The following is a 25,830-nucleotide window of genomic DNA, read 5'->3' as shown; positions in this document are numbered from 1 at the left end:
ACTATGTACGAAGAAATGATTATTTATAGCAGGAATACCACGGGTAGATATGAGAATACTTTTTGTATACATATAAGTTTTTGAGTAGATTAAACTCTTGATGACGTTTCAGATTTTTTGAGTAGATCAGCAATCAAAGCCTTGATGTCATTTCGGAGTTTTTCTGGACGCTCCCGGACATTGAATAACGTGTTGTTATTCAGAGACTGATTCTCAAATGCAGTTTTATTTTCTTCGTCTTTTGACTTTTCTTGTGCAGTGTCCACTTTGGAGCCGTCAGGAATAGATGCTGGCCGATTTCCAGTGGTCCATACGGTACCCAAGAAATCAAATCTGGCTGCTTCCTCCTCCAGAAACGTAAAAAGCGTGCCCGAAGTGTCAAGCGTCCCTGGATTTGAATAACTTTCAATGGCGTCGTAAGCACAGTACTGATAGTTGGAGCAACAGGAAGACTTGATCCATCCTTTTTGTGGATCGTAACCGTCGATCTGTTCATCTGGTAAATCGTCCACATCTTTTTTCCTTTTCCTCACAAGTTCAACCAAATCTATTTCGCTCTGTAGATCGGGCGAGTCTGATGTGCGGAGATCGGGAAGATCTGGGGGCACTATTGCATGGCGAATCAAGAGCGGGTTTCGATATAAGTCTTCAACCATTTTCCGATCTTCCATGGCCGAGAAGGGAAACTTCCTTGAATCTCGCACATAGCCGTTTTTCTTGCAATAGGAAAAGCCTGAATTGATCCATAGAAGCTTTCCAGCCAGGTTCACATGCCCTGGATGTGACGAACACAATTCATTTGCTTGGGTATTGTTATACAATTTGAAACGACCCTCCTCCGTCTTTTGGCCAACTGAAGCGGCCGCGTACTTGTTCATATGGTATTGCTCGTCTCCAACGATAGACATAGCAAGCCAGTACATTTCCTTATCGCCCCAAATCAGAGACTGAACAGGTTCTTCCCATAGAGCGAGGGCAAAAAGTGGCAAAAACATGCCGAAATGGCGCCGCTTGTCCAACGCAAGAAGACCAGCTTCTTGAAAATGACGCCAGCCAGTCATGTATGCGTTTTTCATCGTGCGGTTGGTCACCGGACGCACCCCCATTGCCATGTCGAGAACATTGTTTGTGTGGGGCATGAGTTTGGCAAAATAATTTGTTTCGAGCCAATCATTACTGTCTCGAAGTGACCTGTCACGGAAAAAATACGCCCCGTTGTCACGGAACTCATTGGCATCAAGGATTTCTTGAGGTGGGACTAGTGGGACGCTGTCGGCGTCGTAGAGTAGAACGTTCTGGAATGTGCTGAAGAAGAGAGCAAGAATTTTGTTGTTGTAGCCTGTGTAGTCGTTCTGGTGGTCTGGCAGAATGGAGCGATGTATGTTGATAAGAGTGATGTCCTGAGGAGGAAACTCGAGAGATTTCACTGTTTCGTGGTCCATGTCGAAACCTGGATACATCTTCTGCATAAGCTTCTGGTCGGTAAAGACCGGGTTGAACATTTCCTCTTTGCTCCGGGTGGCCACAGCATAGAGGACTTTCTTTGCCTTTTCCAGCAAGTCGTTGCGGAAAATAATCTGGATCGGCAACCGATTGTTCATGACTCGAAGTAACCGAATAAACTTGACTATATGTTTGACGTAACGTGTGGCTCCGGAAATCACTATTCCGGATCCATGAACATTCTGCCGGTAGAAATCGAGGAGGTTGTCGCCATAGTTGAATTCCACCGAGCTTTCAGGAAATCTATCCTGCAATAGCGTATCGTCCGTCTGGTGAATCATGGGGAAGTAGGGCAGGAAAATTGGCACCAAGCGACGAGAGAGGGACTCGTAAAGTGGACGTGCATCTTCTGCTGCCCGGATTTTATCACCCTCTGGTCCGTAGAAACAGTGAGCGAAAAGACGAAGCACTGTCATGGTATCGGCCATGCTCTGCTCGGCATTTTCTGTTGCCTGTACCAGTTCCGTATACCATGCGTCAATTTCTTGTTTGTCTAAGTCGGTCACATCTTCTGGATTGTCACTTTTAGCTTTCTCCTTTTGTTTTTTGAGCTTGCCAAAGCTGCGCTCAAAGAACTTTTGCTTATGTACAATGTACTTATCGTACCTGTCCGAGTCTGTGCGGTGAAGTTTCCACTTCGGTTCATCTTGCTCGAACGCCAGGAAAAACTGGACACATTTCTCATGAAGCGGCCTCTGCGCAAAGTGTTCCCACTTTTCGCCCAAGCGCCGGCCAAAAGATTCGGTCCCCAGATACTGGTAATTCGAAAAATGCACTTTGGCCCTGGTCTCATAGTCGCTCTCGAAAAAGCCACGGTCTGAGTATGGGAGAGGCGGTTTCAATAAACGAGCAAAGCTTGTAAACTGCAATATCATGAATCCTACGGTTGCAATTGCCACCAATAGGAGAAATCGCTTTCTGCGGAACATAGCCATGGTGGACTAAAGTAGCACGAGATTGGTGAATATGGAGTTCAAGATATTCGGATGTGCGATATTGCGCCTGTGAAGTCTATAAAGAGTCTCGATGTGTTGTGGACTGTGATGTGGAAATGTAGTGGAGAATCAGGAAAGATGGAAATCGGCGGACCTGGAGAAAGCTGTATGCATGCGTGTATAAGTTGGCTGTGCATTTTGCATTTGACGTGAAAACGCGCATGCATCAAAGGTTCAATATTGCAAGAAACGGTAGAGATACATCTAGAATTATTAGCATTTCCTTTTCTTTACGTTAAGGCTCATATTACGCTACTTTGATAGACGGAATTCGAGCTATCAACGTCGAAGGAGTATCAAATTTAGAGGAATATATGGTCAAATTAGCTTGTAGAACTGGATTAAGACGTGCCTAACTTTGTATTTCAATAAGGCTTTGCTCGTTAGTATAATGATCTTCAGCCCCTAAATTAGGAATGCTAAATATAGCGCATTTTTCCCTAGGTCGATTGTGATAGATCTTCACTTCTTTTCTTCCCTTGGATCATTCAAGCTGTACCTAAGGGTGATTATAATCGGTACTTGAAATTCCAGCAGTGTACATTTCCACGACATTTCTTCATGTACGGTTCTTTTCTACAAAGACTTCATCTCCGAGGAAGTCATCCACCAATTGGTGACTTTGAAGGCCAGTCGACAGTGCAAATTAAAACTTCTTAAACTTTCGAAGCTGTCTGTTTGTCTGTTTCACAGCCGAATTTCTGTCTTTGTGCCACCTACTGAACATTATTTGAGCACGTGCGCTGGTTTTGAGTCGGCGATTATTGATGATTGCATAGGCTTCTCAGTCCAATTAGCGATTTTCTCGGTTGATTCAGGTACCACTTTAAAGTAGACAGGTTTGCCAGAATTGTGTAAACGCATGAATGACCAATAGGGTGCATTGATCTTAATTCAACCTTCATAATTCATAATAGTTGTTCTGCCTCACTTTGGCGAACAGTATCCACAGGTTTAGACAGCAGAATATACATAAACAACTAATGCTAGGTAATATTCTGATAGCCATTCTGATTAAGTCATAACTTCGACTACTGGCTTATGCTCTGATGATTTGATTACAATATTAGCAATAAGAAATTCAAAACCATGAGTTCGCAAAACACGGTGATGCGTTCCACGTATTATTCTTGCATGTTCAGCAAATCGGCAACTCTTTGAAAGATGCCGTCCAAAAACTAAATCTGCAACTCATTTCTACAGATAGTTTCATTCCATATAGAGCGCTCGGTATACTTCGCTGATCATACTTAATTGGTTGCAACACGGTTAAATCAATATACCTTGTGTGTAATCAAGCATAATTAATAAGTACCATAAAGCATACTACACTGCCCACCACAACTAAAGAACATAAAATCAGCCAGAATCCGAATTGGATCATTGGGTGACGATATAGGTGTTTCTTGCACGTGACCTCTCACGTGCGGGCGTGTCCCGCCGGCACCACCACGTAACTCGAAAAAAGTCTCCTCCAAAACACAACTCCACCTCCAAATGTCAACACAAACTTACAAGGCGCTGGACTCGGCGGACATTGTTCCGGACAAGATGGCGGTGTTCCAAGAATGCTTGCAGCAGTTCAACGCGCTGCCTGTCAATGCCAAAAAATGCCGTCAGCTTTTGGCCAAATTGTTGAGATTGATCTACCAGGGGGAGGTTTTCCCGCCCAAGGAGGCCACCAAGTTGTTTTTCTCCATTTCCAAGTTGTTCCAGCACAAGGACTCGTCGTTGCGTCAATTGGTGTACTTGACGATCAAGGAGCTTGCGGCCACGTCGCTGGACATTTTGATGGTGACTTCGTCCATTATGAAGGATATCCAATCGGGCGATTTGATCTACAAGCCTAACGCGATCCGGACATTGTCCAAAGTGTTGGATCCAACCACGGTGTCTGCGTCGGAGAGATTGTTCAAAAACTGTCTTGTGGACAAGAACCCCATTGTTTCTTCTGCGGCTTTGACCTCGTGCTACAACTTGTTGCCGATCGCCAAGGATGTGGTGAAGCGCTTCACAAACGAAACCTTGGAGACCATTCAAAGCTACAAACAGTTCCCTCCAAACCAGTTTCAATTGCACGAGTACTATGGAAGCTCCACCACGAACTTGCCTTCCAACTCGTACATGTACCAATACCACGCATTGGGCTTGTTGTACCAGTTGCGGAACCACGACAAGATGTCGTTGATGAAGCTTATCACGACCTTGTCTGAAGGATCGGCCTTGAAGAACTCCTTGTCTATCATCCAGCTTATTCGCTACATCAACAAGGTTTTGCTCGATGACGAATCTTTGATTACCCACTTGTACCCAATTTTGGCCAGCTTCATGAAGCATAAATCCGATATGGTTGAGTTGGAGGCGTGCAAGACCTTGGTTTCTTTGCAACATTTGATCAAAGACGATGCATTTATGTCTATCATTCTCACTTTGCAGAAGTTGATGGGTGTGCCAAGAACGGCTACTAGATTCGCTGCTGTTCGCTTGATCAGCAAGATCTCCATGAAGCACCCAGAAAAAATCATTGTGGTGAATTTGGAATTGGAAAGCTTGATTAATGATCCAAACAGATCCATTTCAACCTTGGCCATCACCACTTTATTGAAAACCTTGGGTGTTGGCACAGTCGAGTCTTCCAGCTCTGAGAGCGTGGACAGATTGATTTCCAAGATGACATCCTTGATGGATGAAATTACCGAAGACTTCAAAGCTGTGATTATCGATGCAATTGAAAACTTGGCGTTGAAGTTCCCCTCTAAGCACAAGAAGTTGGTGGCTTTCCTTTCTGACTTGTTGAGAGACGATGGCACATTGCAGTTGAAATCCAGCATTGTCGAAGCTTTGTTTGACTTGATCAAGTTTTTGCCTGATGAGAGCGCCAAGCAAACTATCTTGATGAACTTGTGTGAGTTCATTGAGGACTGCGAGTTCACGGAATTGTCTGTGCGTATTTTACACCTCTTGGGTGATGAAGGTCCTAATACTTCCAATCCTTCGTACTACATCAGACACATCTATAACCGTTTGGTGTTAGAAAACTCCATTGTCAGATCCTCGGCGGTGATTGCATTGGCCAAATTCGCTGCAGTTTGTGACGACGAAGTGGCCTCCAACGTCAAAATCTTGTTGAGCAGGTGTTTGAACGATGTCGATGATGAAGTCAGAGACCGTGCTGCTTTGTCGTTGCGATTCCTCGGCAACAACCAGAAACAGTTGGTTTTGAACGAGTCCAGATTCAACTTGGCCGCTTTGGAGAGCAAATTGACTGGATATTTGAACAACGAGGAGAACTTTGGCCAGAAGTTTGATATTTCCCAAGTCCCACTTCTCACTAAGGACGAGGTGAAATCGTTGGAATACAACTCCAAACTCAAGAAGTTGGAAAATGCTACAGAGGGTGCCGACACCGCAGAGCCTTCTTCTGGAAACACCGAAGCAAACTCTGCCAAGGGAACTTCGGACGGCGCCGCAGACGAGTACTTGAAGCAACAAGAGTACGCTGCCAAGTTGGCTAATGTTCCAGATTTTGCTAACTACGGTAAGTTGAGCAAATCATCATCTGCCCCAATTTACTTGACCGACAAGGAAAACGAGTTTGTGGTGACAGTTGTCAAGCATTTCTTCATCGAGAGCCAGAAATTGGTGTTACAGTACGACATTACAAACACCTTGCCATCTTTGGTTTTGCAAGATGTTTCCATCATTGCGCAATCTGACAATGACTTGTACGTTGAGGACTTTGTGATTCCATTGGCGGAGTTGAGACCTGACCAAACCGAAAGCGTATTTGTGTCCTTCTCCACCCCTACAATCGGAGACGACGACATTTTAGCTGCTTTCGGCAACACTCTCAGTTACACCAGTAAAGACATTATCGACAGCGAAGGAGGAATTGATCCAGCAGATGAAGGCTTGGAAGACGAATATCAGATCGAAGACTTGGAAATTTCGGCGGGCGATTTCATCACACCTATGTACAACTCCAATTTCAGCAGCATCTTCGACCAATTGCCTGAGGAAGAAAGCAGTGTTGTTAGTGTTGCAGGTGTCAACGGATTAGAGGCTGCGGTAGTTAAACTCACAAAGACGTTCAACGGCATGCCTTTGGATGGATCTGACTATGTTCCTGCGGACTCTACATCCCACGTTTTGAAGTTGTTGGGCAAGGACGTTTGGGGCGGTAAAGTTGGGGTTTTGGTGAGATTAGCGCTCACGAGCGGAAAAGTCATGGCTAAGGTGCAAGCACGCAGTGAAACCGAAGGGTTTGCTGCGATTGTGGCCAACGGGGCCGTCTAAAACTACTTAGAAAATGTACATTTCATGGAAGGTATGTATTAGTAGTTGCGAGCGAGCATTTTATCCCGGCTCGCTATGCTAAGTTCTGTATTAGTGAATGCTAGGTGCTGAGCAACGCTGACAGTGGTCATGTAAGCGTAGCAAGAGCGTTCGATAACCAGAGGAGACTTACCTATATTCTGATTATCAGACTCGGTGAGCGTGTGGTTTTCAAATGAGCACTTTGGAACCTGGTTCAGTCATACCGATCAATTTAAATATCACGGACAGGCTGACGTAACCAAAAAGGCTTTAAACTATGATTACCTTGCTCAATTCAAAGAAAGTCTTGGTCATTCACCGAAAATCGCAGATCAAAATGTCATACGTTTAAGTTGAGCTTCCTGCTCACACCACCACTTCTTTCCGCTTCAAGTGGCGATACAACACTTCGCCCGAGAAAAACACCATGAGTGCCGCAAGGAAAATCAAAAGGAATATCCACACGGCCGCAAGATTGTCGGCCTTTGCTGCCGTAGCACATGCAAAATGCGAGCGAACCTCAAAAACGTGGGTGCAATCTTCGGCCGACGCTAGATGGGTGATATGCGCTCGGCCCATCATCTGGTGGTCACACATGAATGTCAAAATGGTTTTCTGGCGCATTTTCTCCCCGTTGGCTTGCTGCACAGTGTTGCAGAACGAGCCGTTTTCATACGTCAATGTGAGTCTGTGGCCATGGTATTCCGGTCTTGACGACACCTGGCCCATCAGCACGTATTCTCCCGAGGGATCAACGTAAAAGGCACCCATGTGCGAAGCATCCACGCCGTCTCTGACAGATACGGATTCAACGAGCAGTTTCTTCAACGGGCTCAGACAGATGCCAATAGAATAGTTGTGGGCAAGGCCCGGCGCACGGACAGGCCATGCGACGGCTTTGCCGTCTTCAGCAGACTCGGAAAGGCCCAGCAAGTCAACAAAGCCCTTTTGCGGCGTGAGAATAGCACATTCTGGTACATCGTTGCGCAGCTCCAGCTCTGGCATCTGAAGTGGCGGGCCCATGACAATGTCATGGAGCAGTGTTGCCACATTGGACGACGGGACAGGTCTCTGGTCGACAAAGTAGAGACCTACCACGAAAAAGAAGACAACGGCTAGAAAGACAAAGCGGCGAAATGAGCGTGAGGCCATGGCAGGCAATGTGAGGGATGAACGGGTCAAATTTAAAACCCTGGCGATTAAAAAAAAAGATACGTCAAGAAGAAAAACGACGACTTAAGAAACGAAAGACAATGTTGATGTGGTGAAGATCAAAAAGCTTTGGCGCGCCCCAAAATGCCATGTTCGCGAGTTTAATAGCTCAAGCCTGTACTTTTTGTTTGAGAACGGAATATGCATAGACAGGGGACTTGTTGCGGGGAATTCTTTTTTTCTTGTCAATGGATGAATGGGATAGTTACATGTAACAGTCGAACAGTGGTGTTTCTTAGATTCTGCCACAAATAAAGTTAAACTTCTTCTGCACCTCTGCAATCAGGATTGCGCATGCAGAAACTGAGACAAAGAATCAGGAACGGCAAAGTAACACCAAAAACTTGCGTGGTATATAGCTTTAAACTTTAGTTGTTGCTGCACCTCCCCTTTCTCCTTCTTCTTTCTTCTTCTAATTATTGTTGCTTCCTACAGACAAGACAATGTATTGTGGTGCAACATCCTGATAGGAGAGGGTTGATCTTCATAAGTATTGGTCTTTGTGTGAGCGTGCTCTTGCTTATTGTCTCTATTATCATGTCTTATGTACAATTCCTGTGTTCGTATGGATTTACAAGGGCAGACGAGGTGTGCGGAAAGGAAAATTGGGTTGTTTTAGCAGATTCTAATTTAAAGCTTCGAACGGTCAAAATCAATTATGAAAAGAACAGTAGAGCCAGAAATAATCTTTTCTACTAGCTGAGACAGTAAAAAAGAAGAAAAATCAGCTTTCCGCCACTTTTGCCAATTTGCTAGCGAGTTTCGATCTTTGTGAATTGTGATGGATATTAAACTTGTTGAATTGGAGTATTGTCTGTATCAAAACGTAGAAACTGAAGTGTTGAATAAATAGTCCACATTTGGCTCTCTTGATTTTAAGGCTTGAAAAGCTTTAAGAACTTATCAGCTTGCGCAACAGACGTTGTGAGTCGCTTCCAAAACTAGGCCCGCATCTATCCAATCATCCTAACATAACCAGCATTTCTTACAATATGTCAGGGCGAAACCCGAAAAACAGAAGTCCCCAACGGTCCACAAAGTATCTTTTGTCACCTAACCTTTTTGATCAGCCAATTTCCCTCTAACTTCTTCGCTTCTCTTACTTCTTCACATCCTCTTCCTGCTTCTCTTACTTCTTCACATCCTCTTCCTGCTTCTCGACTTATCTTTATCGCGCGCACCAAACATTCAAGCGCGTTCACCATGAACTTTCTTTCCAGCGCCCTTTCTTCGCTCACAGGCTTGTCCATTCCTTATTCGTTCAAAGAGAAAATCGTCGAGCCTCTCAGCGTCGACCCGTCTTCTCGTTCCATCTGGACAGTATACAATGGTACCAACCCGAAAACAGACACGCCGGTGTCGATCTTTGAGTTCAACCTAAAAGACCCAGCGTTGGCCCAGTACGAGCCGTTGGCCCGCAACAGTTTCCGCAAGCTCAAGCTTGTCCGCTTGCCCCACATCGTTGCAGCTCTAGACTTTTTCGACTCCGATCTGTATTTGTACATCGTGACAGAGCAGGTTGTGCCGCTCACTCGATATTTGGCCGACGAACGCGTTACTGCCGATGCCAAACTCTACGGAATCCACAGCATTATTCAGGCAATCCTGCTTGTCAACACAAAGGCCCACTGCGTCCATGCTTGCTTGAACTCGCTGGCTGTGTTTGTGTCGGCCCAAGGCGAATGGAAACTATTCGGTTTTGAGTTGCTTACAAACCTCGACTCTGATCCTGACCAGCCTGTTTACCGTCTTTCTGCCCGCCAGCCCCATTTCTCCTCTGGCTTGCCAGCTGAAGCAATAAACGGCATTGAAGGCATTCGTCCTGCTCCCACAAAACTCGATTCTTTCCGTTTGGGAATATTCATCTTGTGGGTATTGGTGGGCGAAATCGCACAAGATGAATCTTCCATTGACACAAGCCAAGTGGCGTCTCATAAGATCCCACGACCATTGGTGGCTCTGCTCAAGCGCCTTTTGAACGCCAAACCAAGCCTTCGGACCCTGGTGGAGAGATTTTCTCAGGAAACTGCTTCATTTTTTGCCAACAGTCCCCTCGTGGCACTTAGTGCACTCTTGGATGAGCTTAAGTTTCAAAGTGATGCCGAAAAATTGGCCTTCTTTAAGAACGGAATGGCCCCATACGTCGAAGCCGAGTTTCCACCAGGATACTTGGACAAAAAATTGCTTCCTGAAATCGTTTCCCAGTTCAACCTTTTGCTGAAAGCTAAACCTACAGTCAATAGTACCCCTGAACAACACCAGCAGCGACAAGAATCGATTTCGCTTTTGCTCAATCATATTTTGAAACTCAGCACAAATTTGGCTGATGAACCATTTGGTAGCATGGTCAAGCCCATAATATTTCAGTGCTTTGCACTTCCGGACAGATCGATTCGTCTTACACTTTTGCACCACTTGCCATCATATTGTTCTCGTCTTTCTGACTACGAGGTTCAGTCCAAGATTTTTTACAACTTGGTGACGGGTTTCCAGGACACAAACTTCATGATCCGCGAGACAACATTGACTCTGATAACCACAATTATAGACAAGGTTAGTGTTAAGCAAGTGAATCAAGACTTGCTCAAAATCTTGGCCAAACTGCAAATGGACCCCAAACCGTCGATTCGAACAAACACGTTGATTTTGATCATCAAAATCTCCAGCAAGATTTATGCAAACTCGCGTAATAGCGTGGTTATTACAGCTCTTTCCAAGTCTCTACGCGATTCTTTCACTCCTTGTAAATTAACAGCGCTTCAAGGATTCGAAAAGCTTGTGGATGATTTTTCTTTAGACGAGATCTGCGGTAAGATTTTGGGACACTTGGCGATTGCACTTATGGACGGTAAAAGTGCCAAAGTTCGAGAAGAGGCAAAGCGCGTGTTCCAATTGTATTTTGGTTACGTTGAAAAACACGCAGCCACGTTGCCGAGAGTGGAAGAGGACGAGGACGAAGAAGAAAGGGAGTTTTTCAAGAAATTCGCTCCTGTTGAAGTGAAGGAGAAAACGAATTCGGAAGCTGCTGCGTCTCCTGCTGAAGGTGGTGCACTTTCGTTCGGCTGGAGTATGGTCAATAAATTTGTGACCAGTTCAGAAGTTCAGGGTAATATTGATGAGTCGTTCAACAGATCCACTCCGGATTTGACAAGAATATCGACACCAACTACTCAAGAAACACAGAAACTTGATACGGACAACTGGAATGACGAATTGGACGACAATGACGGCTGGGGTGATGACGACTTTGATAATGAACCAGAAATTTTGGCTCCTCCACCCAAACCTTCAGTTTTAGCAAGAGCAGCAAAACCTTCTCGACCATTGGGAAATGCAACTACAAAAAAGACTCTCAAGTTGTCAACTAAGAAGGTCAATAAAGCCCCTGGCTCCACTCTCAAACTAAATCTCCAGGATAACGACAATGATGATGATGGCTGGGGCGGAGAATGGTAAACTGTACGCACCTATGGACAAAATGCCTGAGCTTTGCTTTTTACCGGATTCTATTAGTTTCTTTAGCTGTATTAGTATATATTACAGATAATCTTTAGATCAATCATCATCGCAAAATCACTGGTTCGGGTTGAAGGGATCAAGCGAGTCAAACAGGCTTGGATCAAATGTAAGAGAGTTCAACTCTTGCTGGTCAAATCCTTTAAATATCTTGTCCAGTGGCTTCCCGTCCATTGAATCAAGCTTCTTATTTCCCTCAAGCATATATGGCGGAAGAATACGGCCAAATATCTGTGTGTCCAACGTGTCAATGACGCCTGGCATATAATCTAAAGGCGTATCGATAAATGATGGCATATTGACTTGAGGATCTAGAACTTCAGGTTTGGCGCTTGGAAGCGAAGATTCATTGGACCCATCCACTGGCGCTTCTGGGAGCTCAACATTAGGAACGTCAAAGGAGTTGGTTTCTTCGGTAGTTTTCGAAGGTTTGGTAAAAAGATCAAATAATTGCTTTTCAGCTTCATTCTTCTCGCTATTGGGCGTATTGACAAATTTGAAACCTTCTTCATTTTGACGGTTCTGGCTAGATGTATTGCTCTTGAAATCGTTGATCTTATCAAAATTCCGGAGTGTGACTTGTACAGATGCATCATTAGCTTCAATGCTTGAGGAGCCTGACATCAAATTGGCCTTCAACGAAGTGTCTGCTGTTCTTCTGTTTAACTGCTCAAACAAATTGTTCAAAATGTTGTAGATCCGCAAAGAAGCATTCGACATATTCTTCAAAGTATCCAACACCTTGCGGCCAATCTCAATATCCTTTCGAATCATTTCAATGTTCAAATCATCATCAAATAACACACCAGCGTAGTTGACACCCATTTGGTTATTCTTTTGGTTGTTGTAATTGGCAAAGTGAAAGTAATAAATTAGGCAAGCGATGGAAAAGAAAATTGTGTACATGGAGAACCAATACGTTCCTACCAACAAATTCTGATCAATCATCTTGTTAGCCAACTTCACAACCATCCGAGCAACTTTTATGCAATTGCGACCACGGATCAAAGATCTCGAGTCAGAGTATGTGGACTGGTATCCGTTACTAATGTAGTGGATAAAAGGTCTGTAAAGACTAATCTGACAATTCAAAAACGAAAGATGGAGGTAGTAGTTCGCCAATTTGAAACGGTCAGGGATTTGTTTTCCACTTTCTGAGTCATTTGGGTCTGTTGGCTTTAACTCCGCCGGAAGATTCTCGAGCCATTTTTTCAACTTGAACTCTAGCTCAGTAACTTTATCGTGGATGCCACCCGAAAGTTTGGCATCAGCACTGTTCTTGGGCTTGGCTTTGATCGGATACAACTCTTTCATGATTTCTGAAAGGATAATTGTCAACTTTGTGTGATGATTTGCGCACCCAGCAGATGACAATCGCCCTTCTTGCTTATCAAAAAGATATGCCTCTCTTGTAATGTATTCATCATCAAGTTCCACGGGGAACTCCTGATCAAACTCATCTTCACTGATCGAACGAGGCAAGCCTAGGAGCGAGTTGATGTAGATGTCCATCTTGTAAATGGTGAAAAACAATCGTTTCCTTGTGTCAACTTCAATAGGATCGAGTTTTCTCTTGGACGATTGGAAGATGGAAAGATTCCTGTGTAAGCCTTCTTTCAATGCACTTCTGAGGGCAATACCGATGTATGAATAGCATGTCGATAATCTTGCGGAACACTGCAAGTATATGATCATCATGACAATGGTTTGGATCGAGGGAATGTCGCCCACGTTTGTAATATCTATAAGTTTCCTTGCCTCCAAAAAGTATTTGAATCCGTCATCTTCCAACGTTTCGTTGCTGGGAAGATCATTGTAGCATTGGCGAGAGAAGAGCGAGCCACATGCAAGAATCGAGTACATGAAGGGCAAAAACTTTTGCTGTCTATCGGTGTAATGTAGAGGGTCCAAGCTGTAGAGCAAATCCACTTCTTCGAGCAAAGAAGGCCTGTGGTAGAAGCGGAAAAGCACGCATGCTTTGTTCCATGTGGTGAAAATCAACTGTAGAGCCACTTCTTTCGGAGGCAAGATGATTTTGATTTCAGCACCTAGGGTGTCATCAGAAGAGCCTGTGGAGCCCACGTGATGCTCGACGTGGCTGATGGGAGAAGCAGACGGCGTTGGGTTGTCCAAGTAAAGCTCCAGGATCTCGTGCAAGTTGATGTTGGAGGGGTTCTTGTTCTGGAGATACCCCACCACTTTCTGGAACTTGTTGAAGTCAAAGTTCTGGGGCCGGTCCTCCAAGAAGTTGAGGCGCAACTTGGGGAACAACAAGTTCATGATGTTCTGGCACAAGACCAAGTTGGCGTTGATGGTGGACACGGACGGCATTCTGTTCATGGCAATCAGCTGGAGCAAGTTTGTCTGCGGCGTGCTGGGCAAAGGTGCCGGGGCCTTCTTGTTGCGCACATTGGGCCGGTCGTAAGTGCAGTTGTACGAGTACACCGTGCAGTGGATACATGGCTGTTTGCCGTCGCACTTGACCTTCTTGAGTCTGCAGTTGTCGCAAGCTCTGGTGACTCTTCGTCTCTTTTGGTCGGACGGCCGCATGGCGTAGGTCGAAGGAGGTACGGAGTTCGTACTTGCCATGGAGTTGGCATACAGCGCCATGGGCGTGGCTATGGGCGTTTCTGAGCGCAGAGGAACTTCCTCCGGCACGCCGTTTTCTTGTTTGGGCATGGCTAAAGGAAGTGAGCAAGAGAGGAGGGGTGGAGGCAGCCGGGGCAGAAAGTGGATGGCAGGAAGAGGATGGCGGGAACTGGGCGATGCGGCAGATGGGTCTGAGAGGTGTTGGGGTGGATGTGGGGAAATTCTCGGGGAAGCAGGGAATTATGGAGCGCCAGAAAAAAGTAGGTGTATGCACAAACTTTTGTAAGTCGCAACGCTGCTACACATAAACATATTAGTGCGATTTGTGGGGGTTCGAGCTTGCAAACGACAACAGGCGCCGTCACGTGCGGCCAAACGACTACGGCAGAGATAGGAAGAGGCGCCGTCACGGCGATGCAAAAGAGAAAAGAGAAAAGAAAAAAGAGAAAGGTGTCACGAGAAAAAGATGGGACCATGCACCAACGTTATCGTGGATGCGTTTCAATGCGCTATCATGGAGCAAGAGGAATGAGCGAATTCCTAGATTTTAGCCGTTCCGTGAAAAAGTGCGGCTTCACCAAGTGGCACAGGCTGTCCTTGGAAAGAACAGAGCAGATGAGAAAGGAAAGCGAGAGGACTGATGGGGATTTCTGTGATTCTAGGACGTTGCGTCACCTCTTCAATATGGGACATAATGGTCTGCCGCATCTGCATTTGATGGTGGTTTGTGCAGAAGTTTGGGCGTCTACATACACAGAAGAAGAGCGAAATTATTAGATTGGCGCTTTCCAAGGTTGTACGTTGGCGTCTCTTAGGTTGGCAATCTCCTACTTTGTCATGTCTTTTGGCGCTCTTGTTTACTGGTTGTTGCTTCACTACTAATTTTGGTGGTGCGCATGGAATTTCGGGGACCCCGGAAGCGCATTTGTTTACGCGACTTTATGCTGGCGATACCATAAAAGACGCAGTGTTGCGAAGGGGAATTTTAAACGAATTCAGAAGGTTGAAGAAGGCAAAAAGTCCGGCTCAGTACCGTTCTTGTTGCTTTTCAGTATTGACTTCTCGCGACACTTGAAGCACCATCATGCGCCTTCTGTGACTCATGCAGTTGCATGCGCGACAAGTTTCCACTGAATCCGCACCTCTCCAAACAGGACCGCTCTGTTTGGGTGCAAATCCCACATGTCACGTGTCTTACATTGCCTGCTTGCCCATCTTGCTATCTTTTTGCAGGTTTTCTATAAAGCCTCTCTAGACTGCTAGAAAATTGTATTTACACTGTCAGTGGCATGTGTATGGGTTCACGCATTTTATACAGTTTGACGTATTTTCTGCGCTAAACAAAAAGAACCGGTAGCGAAAGTTGACTAGAATTCAGGTTTAAGCAAAGGGCATAAGAGAAGAGGCCTTGATGTCAATGTTTAGGGAGCGCCCACTTTGAAACGGTCTTATTTAATGATCTGTTTATCTACATTATACAACGCTTAGTATATGGCAACTAAAATGTCGACCTTCACTCAACAGTCTAAACTGATAAAACATTTTTGTCGTAATCATTTAATCAAAAAGCATATTGGGAAAAAAAAACCTCTGTTAGGTACGTGTGTATACATGTGTTCGATAAGAACTAAAATAATAGTAGGGGTCAATCATGCTTATGATAAGCGGTGATCTAATTTGAATAAACAGACTCCATCGGTTCCTCGGTTATTTTCTCCCTTTTTGGAAAAAATGGTTCACTACTACGAAAGGTCTGGCTCCGGAGTCAAGAGAAAAAAGGTTCAAAGTTGTCTGTTTCTCCTCTTACAAAAACTTCAATTAGCCAAAATTGAAAGAAGAAGCGGATGTTCTTCACTTTCAACTCAACCTTAGCCCATTTTTATCTCATCACTTTTATTTTTCCTTTTCTTTTCTCCTTTCCAGCTTTTTAAATTATCCACTTAAACTTTGTGGGATTAATCCTCTTGAAACAATGTTATTTTGATTATCGGATGGTGCGATGAAGGAGTTGATGTTCCATGAACGTATTTCCTTCAAAAAGAACCAGGAGCTCAATTTCTTTTTTAGAGCTAACTGAACTCAAAAGAAGGGCATAGCAAAGTGAAGATAAATCTCGAAAAATGAATGAAAATTCTCTAAATGTTTGTTGAATTCATCCTAAAATGTTCTTGTGCTGAGAATGTATCATCGCATGAAATTGACATACTTACAGCATCAAGTGAGAGGCCCATAGCTCTATCATGCAGATTTGAAGGCAGAAGTATTCAATGATGACCATACAGTTGTGCCCCATAGTTGTCAAAATAAACTATATGCTTACAGCATTTTCACTATTAAAATTATTATTAAAGAATCGACATATGGTTAATGATATTTATGGCAAGTCACCATATCTTGGTCCGAAGTAACCATCTGGTGCAGAGATTGTGGCATTCAATCTAGCTGGGCCTAAGCCATCCATACCAGCGTACAGAACTGTATTGCCCCACCAGGTAACATCCTTTTCGTGGTATTGCACAGCAAAGAAAATGATAATGGCACTGAAAGCGACACCGGCTTGCAAACCTCCACCAAGGACGTAAGTGTATTTGGACCACCAGGAGAAGTATCTCTTTCTGATGACATGCATGAAGAAGTAACTGGTGATAAGGGCAGGAGTGTAGTAACTCAAGTTGTACGGAGCGTAAATCAAGAAACCACCGATAATCAAAACAGGCTGGAAGAACTTGACGTACTTGTTGTTTCTCCAGTAGATCTTGACAAGAGCACATGGGAAGGCGAGCAAGAAACCAATCAAGAAACACCATTGCAAAATTGGATAAAGACCATTGAAAACCTTCTTTGGACCAATGACACCCCACAATACAGAGGCCGAGAAGAATGTGGTCGATTGTGGACAAGAGAATTTCTGGGGTTGGTCTGGTGTACAGTAACCTTTGATGGTACTGAAGGCCAAGTTCAAAGTACCCAAGTTGACGAAGGTCGAAAGTACGACAGAAGTCATTTGGACTCTGAACAACGATCTAGGAGGGATTCTCATGTAGTGACCCATTTTCTGATCGGAAACGTAATTCTGTGCTTGACCATCAATGTTGTAACCCAAAGCTTTGATGAAGTTCAATGCGAGACCGTTACCTGGAATAGCGTAACCAACAATCAATTCAACCAAAACGTTAAGACCAAACGAGAAACCAGTAGTAGCGTACACAAGACTCAATGGGATCAAGAAAACAAAGTTGATCGCAAGGGCAAAGAAAATACCCCACACTGGGGTGTCTGCTGGGTACACCTTGACACAGAGAATTGCAAGAACGATGCTTATAACAAGGATAATTGCAAACCACCATTCTGGAACTTCTTTGTACTTACGCATAGATCTCGAATAAGGATCATTGAAACCCTCGAAAGTAGAAGCTTTGAGATTAGTGATGACTCTCTTGAATGTTCTCGCAGAATGCTTAAGCTGTGCAAAATTTGTGATCGCAACATAGACAATTGTGAATGGGTAAATGGCAAAAAATGCACCGTAAACAACCAAGTTGGCAGCAGTGTAGAATGGTGGACCGTATTGTTGGTACTTTTCGTTGTCAAAGTTCTTCTTCTCGTTCAAGACTTGACTAATGTCGTATGAATCACCAGTGTTGCTGAACAAAGAGTTACTGTTGAGTGGCAAGTATCCAGTCCACTTATAGTTGGAGTACCACACGCCAATAATGCAAAAGAAAGCAATGATAGACCCAATGTACTGGTTGGCTTGAGAGAAGAAAGGAATAGTCAATGGGTAGTTATAGTTGATGATATTCCAGTCGAAAGTGGTGATTGGATTCAACCCCATACCGCTGACGGAACCAGTAATAGCGGCCAAGTTAAGGTTCTCTGGTTTGATCCAAGTCATCCAGTTGAACGTAGACAAAGCTTGGAAAAGGTAGTCAGGGATCCAGAAGTAGAGGAAAGAGGCCGCACAGGTGATGAAATAAAAGCTGTATCTTGAAATGGTCCAGCCATTGATGTTGGCTTTCTTTTCTGGTTGCATCAAAGCATTGTTCAACGCCAATGTAGGCATAATACTTGGCCAAATAGCGTTGACAGGGTAAACCAAAAATTTCCTCATGATACCAGCAAAACCGAAACCCATAAATTGAGTGGAAAGAGCCAACAATACTTGATATCCGAAATTCATCCATTTAGTGTCGTACCAGAAGCTCAATTTTTGCACTGTGATGTTTGAGTTGACATAAATCGTAGCACTTGAAACAGAGAAGAAAAGTGTAGCTAACAATTGCTCCTTATAATTCCAAGGGCCTGGGTTCAAGTCAACCGAGAATTTACCGAACTTGATAGACTTTGCTGGCAAAATGTATTGCATAGCCATACCAGTTGGATAAATGAAAAGTTGGGCGACGGATGAGTCAAAAGTAATGGAAGGTTGTCTGTCATAGAAATACTGGTTGATGAAAGAACCAACTGCAGTCCAGAGGAAACCGACAACGTAAGCACGCAAAGTTTCACATGGTGTATTAGGATCATCGTATGGGTTGGTGACAGATCTAACTTCGGGGTAAGGCGACCAGAAGTTGATGATACCTGCCTCTGTCTTTACTTGCAAAGCCCAGTCAATTCCCTCGAATTTCTGAAACTCCAAAGATGACGAGCTGTCTTGCACCACAGCGCTGTCGACGTTGTACTCTGTTTTCTCGATGGTTTCGTCGATTTTGTTGGACAGGCTGCTGACCTCTTGGGCCGAAGAGGAGTTGACCAAACGCTCGGCAAGATCGTAGGCACTGTTTGGGATGTTGACGTCACCGTAGTGATCTTCAAGATACTGCTTGAGAATTTCCACGGCTTCGTTGACATCAAGAGCGTTGATTTTCTCCAACATGTAAGTTGCAGTGACAGGCAAGTCGTCGAAAGACGTCAAGTCGTCGTAACCCAAACGGCTCAAAATGTAGTGTTTTTGGTCGTTGGTGAAGTCTCCGGCAACTTCATTAAGAGAGAAGGTGTGAGAAGCAACAGCTTGCAAGTCGACTGCATCATTATTGAGATCGTTGATATCGCCTCCGCTGACAATAGCGGCGAGAGCGGGTTTCTCAGACATGATTGATAGTACGAGAAATGCTAGAGGTTTGAACCTTCAGGTTTAGGGCTACTTTATATACTGTGGAGCATATGCACTGATAAGAACAGAGGAGGTCCAAAGACTCGCGCGGCTCCAAGCCTGAGGTATGTGCATGACAGCTTCTTATCAGCACAAGAAAAAAAAATGCTGTGGTGTCTTCGCTAAGAAATTTAATAGCGCTAGACCCTGACATGGCGCATATGTCTGTTTGCTGTCACCTTTAAGCGGCCTCCTTAAGTTTTCTGACTGCTGTCTTTGGGTTTTTCTTCCTGGTGATGACAAGTCTTATCACGGGATATGGCGATGTAGTATGCGGCACTTTGACCAATGGGGCCATCACCCGGTTAGAATCCGCGTATAGGCAGGATTGGGTGCGGCACCGGTGTTCGAACGGCTCCATTTTTAGCGCGGTGCGAAGAGAATCTGTCATAATTTGTGCATACAATCGCTTTCTTCGCAGGACGTCTTCTGATTTGCTCGCCCTGCATTATCCACAAGGCTCTTTGCGAATTCGGGTCCAAGCAGAATTGCTTTTCGATGGGTTACGAGTACGTTTTCTATTTTGTTACGGTGTGGTTCTGTCATATGGAGCTTTGCGGCTTTGCAGTATAATCAAATATGTGGAGTTGTGGTGTTTGGCTTTAGCCTTGATATCGGTTTGAGTCATGCGCCGTATGGCATATGCTGCATGCCGAAAGAAGACAATCCGCGGACGTAGCGAGTCATGACTAATAACTGCCTTTGGTTCGTCTGACTTTCTATTTAGCTTCCGACATGGCCGAAGGCTTTTCCACGTCTGTGTTGATGGAAGTTGACACGATGTGATTGTCTTGTTCCAACTTTGTCAACGCTCAATAAAGTGAGACATTTCTGAATCGATACAGATGTGCTGACGTGCATCCCCCAGTGCCAGGATCTCTTATTATCGTGTCCAATCTTGGTTCGCTGTAGTTTATGAACGTCATCTCTAAGCTCAGATTATCAATTTAACATCAACTCAAAGCTATATTTAGACAATCCTCTAACTTCCTCGCATTTCGCTTATCGCAACAGGTGATGACAGAGCATGTATGGTTGACAATTCTAAACACAACATTCACTAGGACTATCCCAGCTCAAAAATCATCTACGGTCGCTTTATCCGATCACTGTCATGTTCGTTCATTTTTCTCAACCGTCTCGGATCACTACTGCGCAACATCAGAAAGTACCCCACCGGAGAATACTAGACTCCACAGCTCTTAAAATAACCCCGGATTTTATTAATTTGCACCACAGTAATTTCCATTATGGGCCCTGGTCCTCCTTTTTACTAGACCGCTGTGCTCCTGTTGTGCTCCTATACTTGCCGAATGCGGAAATTATGCATGCCTGTAAAAATGTGTCAATCTCACATTAATCTCGGAAGCGTTGGTCCTACGGATATTTTTAAATCACGTCGTACCCCTTCATGTATAAACTTGTATCCTTTATCTTGATTTACTCTGATTTCGTTCTGTTGAACATTTTCTTCTTTTGTTTTTCTGCCCTTTCACATCATGTCTGCTAGAAACTGCCGGTGCATATGGAGCATTCGTGGAAAAAGCGTGATATCGCATGAGTACTAGAGTTTTTTCTAACCGGTAAGATGTAATTACCTTCAACGCACATATATCCGCAATACCGACTTCAGAACACGGATTTGTTGGGAGCGGATTTTATGTTCGTCTGGAGCCGACCTCATTTGTACGGAATTGTACCTAGCCGAAATTACCTAGCCGAAATCACCTAGCCGAAATTCTATTTTGCCGTACCGTGCCTTATTGCCTTGCCTTAATATACCAGGCCAAAGAGCCACAGTTTTTGTCTTTGAAAATTGCAGTTCGAGATAGCTGCTTGGTTGAATAGTCAATTTCGATAAGAATTTTCAATCCGATACGCTTGGCAGATTTGCCATGGCAACAGAAGGGTAAGAAAGACTCAGTCACTCACCTGACTCTAACTAAACTGTTTTTACCACATTCCACGTAGGATCTACTAAGATTGTGGGAAAGGTCATAATAGGACCAATAAAAGGACATTCAATAGCAATTAATAGATTAGGTATTTGTTAGGTTCTGAATACAATTGGCAGTGTATATTCTAGTCCGAACTTCTTGGTTCCTGGCTTCCAAATACAGGGGAAGCCAGCATTCTTATAGACGTAGTAAATAGGGTTATGATTCTTATCTCATACGGCGAAGCTTACGTAATCGAGACAGATAAGACCACCTGGCTTATTTGGTAGGTACCATAACCGGAACTGGAACCTGGACTACCTCCAGGTCCTCCTGTATGGTTGACCTAACAGTATTATAAGTATAGTATTTACATTAACATTATTAATAACGTCAATAGATGTAATATATATAACACCAGGAATTACATTATATAATGGTTGATTTAATTTAACGTCGAGTTCGCAATCTCTACAGTTCGTATCAACAGTTGTACAGAGAATCAACGTAAGTAGACACTTACGACAAGTGAAATGGGTATAATCTAGGGAAATTAGTCTACGAAGAAGATTTAGCTATACATCAGTCTGCGCCCAATTTCAAGCAAAGTTATCTGGATCCATTCGGAACAGATGAGCAAAGAACGTATCCAAGGGTGACATTTGACTTGACATCACCAAATTTCAGAACCCCAGGCAATACAATCCAATAACACTAATGGGCTCAAAAATGTCATACTTTTTTTATTTTCTCCATCTCCCCTGTGAAATAAATTCGACCGACAAACTTTTCTCAACTTGCTCTTTGTTTTCAACGATCAAAATTCTGGTACATATTTTTCTGCCTCAGCCATAAGCCCAAGATTGCCAATCCTGCACACCTTATACTCCATATCAACTAAGCGTCCTGTTTTCCTACTAAGTGAGCGGAAATGGAAGACACTCCAATCACCCTTCCTCATTGGGTAGTTTCTGTCTCTGGATGGTCGGCTCTCTTTTCTGCTCTAATCATTTTTGTCTCCATTTTCATGCATCTTCTCAACTACCGAAAACCGTTTCAACAGCGGCTCATGATCCGCATCCAACTTATTGTGCCCATGTTTGCCTTGTCGTGTTATTCCATGCTTGTGAATCCTACGGCGGTGTATAACAAATTCATCATCGAGCCTCTTCGAGAGATTTACGAAGCGTTTGTCATCTACACTTTTTTCTCACTACTTACGGACATGCTAGGAGGAGCGAAAAGCATTGTAATCATGACCAGCGGGAGGCCTCCTGTTGCCCATCCGGGGTTTTTGCGCTTTATCTTGCCGAAGCTTGACATTCTGGACCCAAGGACGCTTCTAGGCATCAAAAGAGGCATTTTGCAGTATGTTTGGCTCAAACCCTTCATTTGTTTCGGTGTCCTTCTTCTGGAGATGCTAGGGTGGTACGACGTCAATGACTTGGGACTCAAATCGCTCTATTTGTGGTTTACTATTGTCTACAACTTCAGCGTCTCGCTCTCACTCTATTGTCTTGCCATTTTCTGGAAGATCTTGTGGACAGACTTGAAGCCCTTTAACCCTGTGGGCAAGTTCCTCTGCGTCAAGCTCATTATTTTTGCATCGTACTGGCAGGGTGTTTTGCTTGCTGTGCTCAACTTTGCTGGTTTCTTGCCGGGTAATAGTTCTGAGGATGAGAATGGCGCCCCCAACATTGGTGTTTCGATCCAAAACGCTCTTTTATGCTGCGAGCTTATAGCATTTGCGTTTGGCCACTGGATGTCCTTCTCGTATAAGCCGTTCACCATCTCGCGCATGCCTAGTGGACGTTTACGGCTCTATTACGCTTTCAAAGACATGATTGGCATCAAGGACCTTGTGATTGACTTCCGCCTCACTTTCTATGGCGACTACTACAAGGACTACAAGCAATTTGACTCTGTGGATGCAATGATCGCTCATCCTACCTCCAAGTCCAGAATGAGTAGAATCAATCAAGGTCTCCGATATCAACCCAACGGAAAACAGAAGCACTGGTTGCCTCTGCCAACAATCCCCACGGCCAACAACTCGGATATCCAAAGTACATCGGAGATCAATGCGCTTCCGCCTCGTGCGGTGTATGCTGATTCCATATATCTGGCAAGCTCCACGAAAGGTTTAGCACCATCGGTCCAGCTTTCACCTCCAGGATCTCCATCCTTGGAGTCACAGGCGAGACACGATGGTGAAAATATAGTGGATACATTGGCACGGGCAGTGCCGGATATCGATTATTCAGAAGAAAACTTAGACGAAGATGAACTTTACTATGGCGTGGCGGCGCAGGTTGTGAACAACTACAATTTAGATCAGACAGAGGTCAAACAGTTGATTAATTATCCTATAGTGGATGAGCTTGTGGGCGGCCACGAGTATGGGTACAAGGTGCAAAAGTTACGGGCGAAACGACTTCAGAATCAGTTGAATGTTTCTCGTGGCGAGGGTTCAAGTACATATGGAAGTGTCAATTAATAGAGGTGAACGGATGAGCAGATGTAGGCGCTTGATTTGCGTATCCTGGAGACAAAAGTGTACTAGCTTCAATGCAATGCTAATCAGTACGACTAATGTCTTTTAATAATGTTGCTACCATGTTTTTAAGCTCTGACCATTTCCTAATCTTATTCTGGTGGATAATTTTTTCTCCGTCTAGAAATACAAATGTGGTTTAGTGGCAGGATGAAGATGGTCCGATCATACAACTTGACAAAGCAGGAAATCAATAAAAATTGATCTATTGTCCAAGCCTAGAGGACTCATCCATTTGAGAGGACTGATTTTTGAAGATTTTTTAGTATGCTCTCGTTAATCGTAATCGTTAAATTGTCTATTTACAAGGTCATTCGATAATTTTAATCAGATACAACGAGTCCAAGTCTTCCTCATCGATCTTCTTCTTCGCCTTAGCCGCCTCTCTGCTTTTGGCTAACATTCTTTGTCTCTTCAACTCTCTTGCGGAAACCTCTGTCTCTTTCTCGCTGGCTTTGGAGACGTTTGGTTTAGGTGTCACATTCAACATCATGCGGGCGTCGAGAGATCCTGAAACATCGTACTTGCACTCACATTCGGCCAAAAGCTCTTCAAGCTTCCCAAAAATCATTTCTCGTTTCTTCATTTCCATTGCAAGCTCATCTTCATCCATACGATCCCATTTGGTGCGAGATGTGCCCAATTGACTAGCGATGCCGTCTTCTTTTTCCACACTGTTCCGGGCACTATACAAGGATTCTTTTTCTCCCACAAAAATGATGAATTTCTCATTGTTGTCCACTCTCTTCAAGATTTCGTTCTTTTTCTGGTGCATTAAGTCACTCACACTAATGGACCACGAAAGCGCCAACATTTTGGTGGCAGATTTTTTCTTTTCTGCTTGCATCCGCTTGTTTATAACCCTTTGTGCTATCACACTGCCCAGAGCCAAGAGCTCTTTCTCCTTTGCTAAAGCTAGTCTGTCCGAATATTCCTTTATCATATCTTGGACCCGAATAGTTCTAACCAAAGGCATTTCTTGTGCAGACAGAGGGCCCACCATGAGCAAACCGTCTTTGTCAAGATCTGTGGAGTTGACGAGTTCCACCAAATGCATTTTTCTGAGTTTGTTTGTTTGCGGATCCACAAACTGAACCTGGTAGTTTGGGCTATACCCGTGCACTCGCTTGATGAGATCTTTCAAGGCTTCTTTCGCCTTTTCACTTCCTGAATCAAAGTTGAATCTTATAGTTTTCGTCCGCGTGTCGCCTTGGCGGAACTTTTTAGGAGCATTATCGTGTCTCGGGCCGGTCTTGTTACCAGAGCTTGACTTTTTGTACTTTGATGCGAAACGGTTGGTCTTTGATGATTTGGTCTCTGCTAGCAATGCACCCGAAAGAGAAAATGTTCTCGTGGTCCTTAATTGTGAACCAAAATTTCTTGCAGCAGGTAGTGCTCTTCGAAACATGTCAGTACGGAATCCAGAGACTGATAAATGTGAAGGCTGATAAAAGTGGTGTAGTATTTCATATACACTCTGGACAGATCTTCTCCATAAATGCAGTCTCAGCTCTGTTCTAGGCTGTTTTCTAGGCTGAATTTTGTCTTTAGCCCAGGCAAAGCGGATTAAGCAAAACAGACTAAGGAAAATCTTGTTAGGTAGGACATTGGAAATTTTTGGTGGTATATTGTATTTGTGAACAATGCATTGATGGCATTATTGTAGTCTTCCTTTTGCTAGTACGCACTGATGAGATTAGACAGGCTCTTGCATTATCGAAAATCAACAATTACAATTCATTACGTCACAAGATAATACCATTTTGGGTCTTCTTGTACTTCCGCCTTTCATCTGTAGCGTAATGAGTTTTTAAATCTATAATTCCCATCCAATCCTTTTTTGATAGGAGACTGAAATCTTTAAACTCCAGTGTCTAGGAGAAAAGTTCATGAAAGGGGATCTACAATAGATTCATGGTTTCTGTTGAACGGTATATTGAACTGTTTCAACATTGAAGGCAATATAACCATTTCATGCAAGATGAATCAACTATGCAAGCAAGTTAGAAGCTGCGAAAAAAAATTTTGAAGCGTAACCGAATGTATTTATCA

General features: G+C 44.0%; 8 protein-coding genes across 8 annotated transcripts; 3 read left to right on the top strand and 5 right to left on the bottom strand. All coding sequences in view use genetic code 12, as the record gives it.

Annotated features, from left to right (window-relative positions):
- Positions 1-89: 89 nt before the first annotated feature.
- Positions 90-2,438, bottom strand: MNN15 (putative alpha-1,3-mannosyltransferase; the record flags this gene model as incomplete). The annotated part of the gene is made up of 1 exon (XM_002617253.2): positions 90-2,438. The coding sequence occupies one exon, from the start codon at positions 2,436-2,438 to the stop codon at positions 90-92; it is 2,349 nt and encodes a 782-aa protein (XP_002617299.2).
- Positions 2,439-3,995: 1,557 nt separating this feature from the next.
- Positions 3,996-6,794, top strand: SEC21 (coatomer subunit gamma; the record flags this gene model as incomplete). The annotated part of the gene is made up of 1 exon (XM_002617254.2): positions 3,996-6,794. One exon carries the CDS (start codon positions 3,996-3,998, stop codon positions 6,792-6,794), a length of 2,799 nt encoding a protein of 932 aa, XP_002617300.2.
- A 387-nt stretch (positions 6,795-7,181) lies between these two features.
- Positions 7,182-7,967, bottom strand: FOB63_005060 (uncharacterized protein; the record flags this gene model as incomplete). Its single annotated transcript, XM_002617255.2, has 1 exon — positions 7,182-7,967. One exon carries the CDS (start codon positions 7,965-7,967, stop codon positions 7,182-7,184), a length of 786 nt encoding a protein of 261 aa, XP_002617301.2.
- Positions 7,968-9,230: 1,263 nt separating this feature from the next.
- Positions 9,231-11,483, top strand: CEX1 (Cex1p; the record flags this gene model as incomplete). Its single annotated transcript, XM_002617256.2, has 1 exon — positions 9,231-11,483. One exon carries the CDS (start codon positions 9,231-9,233, stop codon positions 11,481-11,483), a length of 2,253 nt encoding a protein of 750 aa, XP_002617302.2.
- A 117-nt stretch (positions 11,484-11,600) lies between these two features.
- FOB63_005058 (transcription factor domain family protein) lies at positions 11,601-14,222 on the bottom strand (the record flags this gene model as incomplete). Its single annotated transcript, XM_002617257.2, has 1 exon — positions 11,601-14,222. The coding sequence occupies one exon, from the start codon at positions 14,220-14,222 to the stop codon at positions 11,601-11,603; it is 2,622 nt and encodes an 873-aa protein (XP_002617303.2).
- Positions 14,223-16,506: 2,284 nt separating this feature from the next.
- On the bottom strand, positions 16,507-19,227 carry FOB63_005057 (OPT family small oligopeptide transporter; the record flags this gene model as incomplete). The annotated part of the gene is made up of 1 exon (XM_002617258.2): positions 16,507-19,227. The coding sequence occupies one exon, from the start codon at positions 19,225-19,227 to the stop codon at positions 16,507-16,509; it is 2,721 nt and encodes a 906-aa protein (XP_002617304.2).
- A 2,928-nt stretch (positions 19,228-22,155) lies between these two features.
- FOB63_005056 (uncharacterized protein) lies at positions 22,156-23,721 on the top strand (the record flags this gene model as incomplete). The annotated part of the gene is made up of 1 exon (XM_002617259.2): positions 22,156-23,721. One exon carries the CDS (start codon positions 22,156-22,158, stop codon positions 23,719-23,721), a length of 1,566 nt encoding a protein of 521 aa, XP_002617305.2.
- A 367-nt stretch (positions 23,722-24,088) lies between these two features.
- Positions 24,089-25,186, bottom strand: FOB63_005055 (uncharacterized protein; the record flags this gene model as incomplete). The annotated part of the gene is made up of 1 exon (XM_002617260.2): positions 24,089-25,186. One exon carries the CDS (start codon positions 25,184-25,186, stop codon positions 24,089-24,091), a length of 1,098 nt encoding a protein of 365 aa, XP_002617306.2.
- Positions 25,187-25,830: the final 644 nt, after the last annotated feature.

Source organism: Clavispora lusitaniae (assembly GCF_014636115.1).
Source record: "Clavispora lusitaniae strain FDAARGOS_655 chromosome Unknown tig00002663_pilon, whole genome shotgun sequence".
In the NCBI taxonomy this organism is placed as follows: Eukaryota; Fungi; Ascomycota; class Pichiomycetes; order Serinales; family Metschnikowiaceae; genus Clavispora; species Clavispora lusitaniae.
This window is presented reverse-complemented; position numbering and strand designations above follow the sequence as displayed.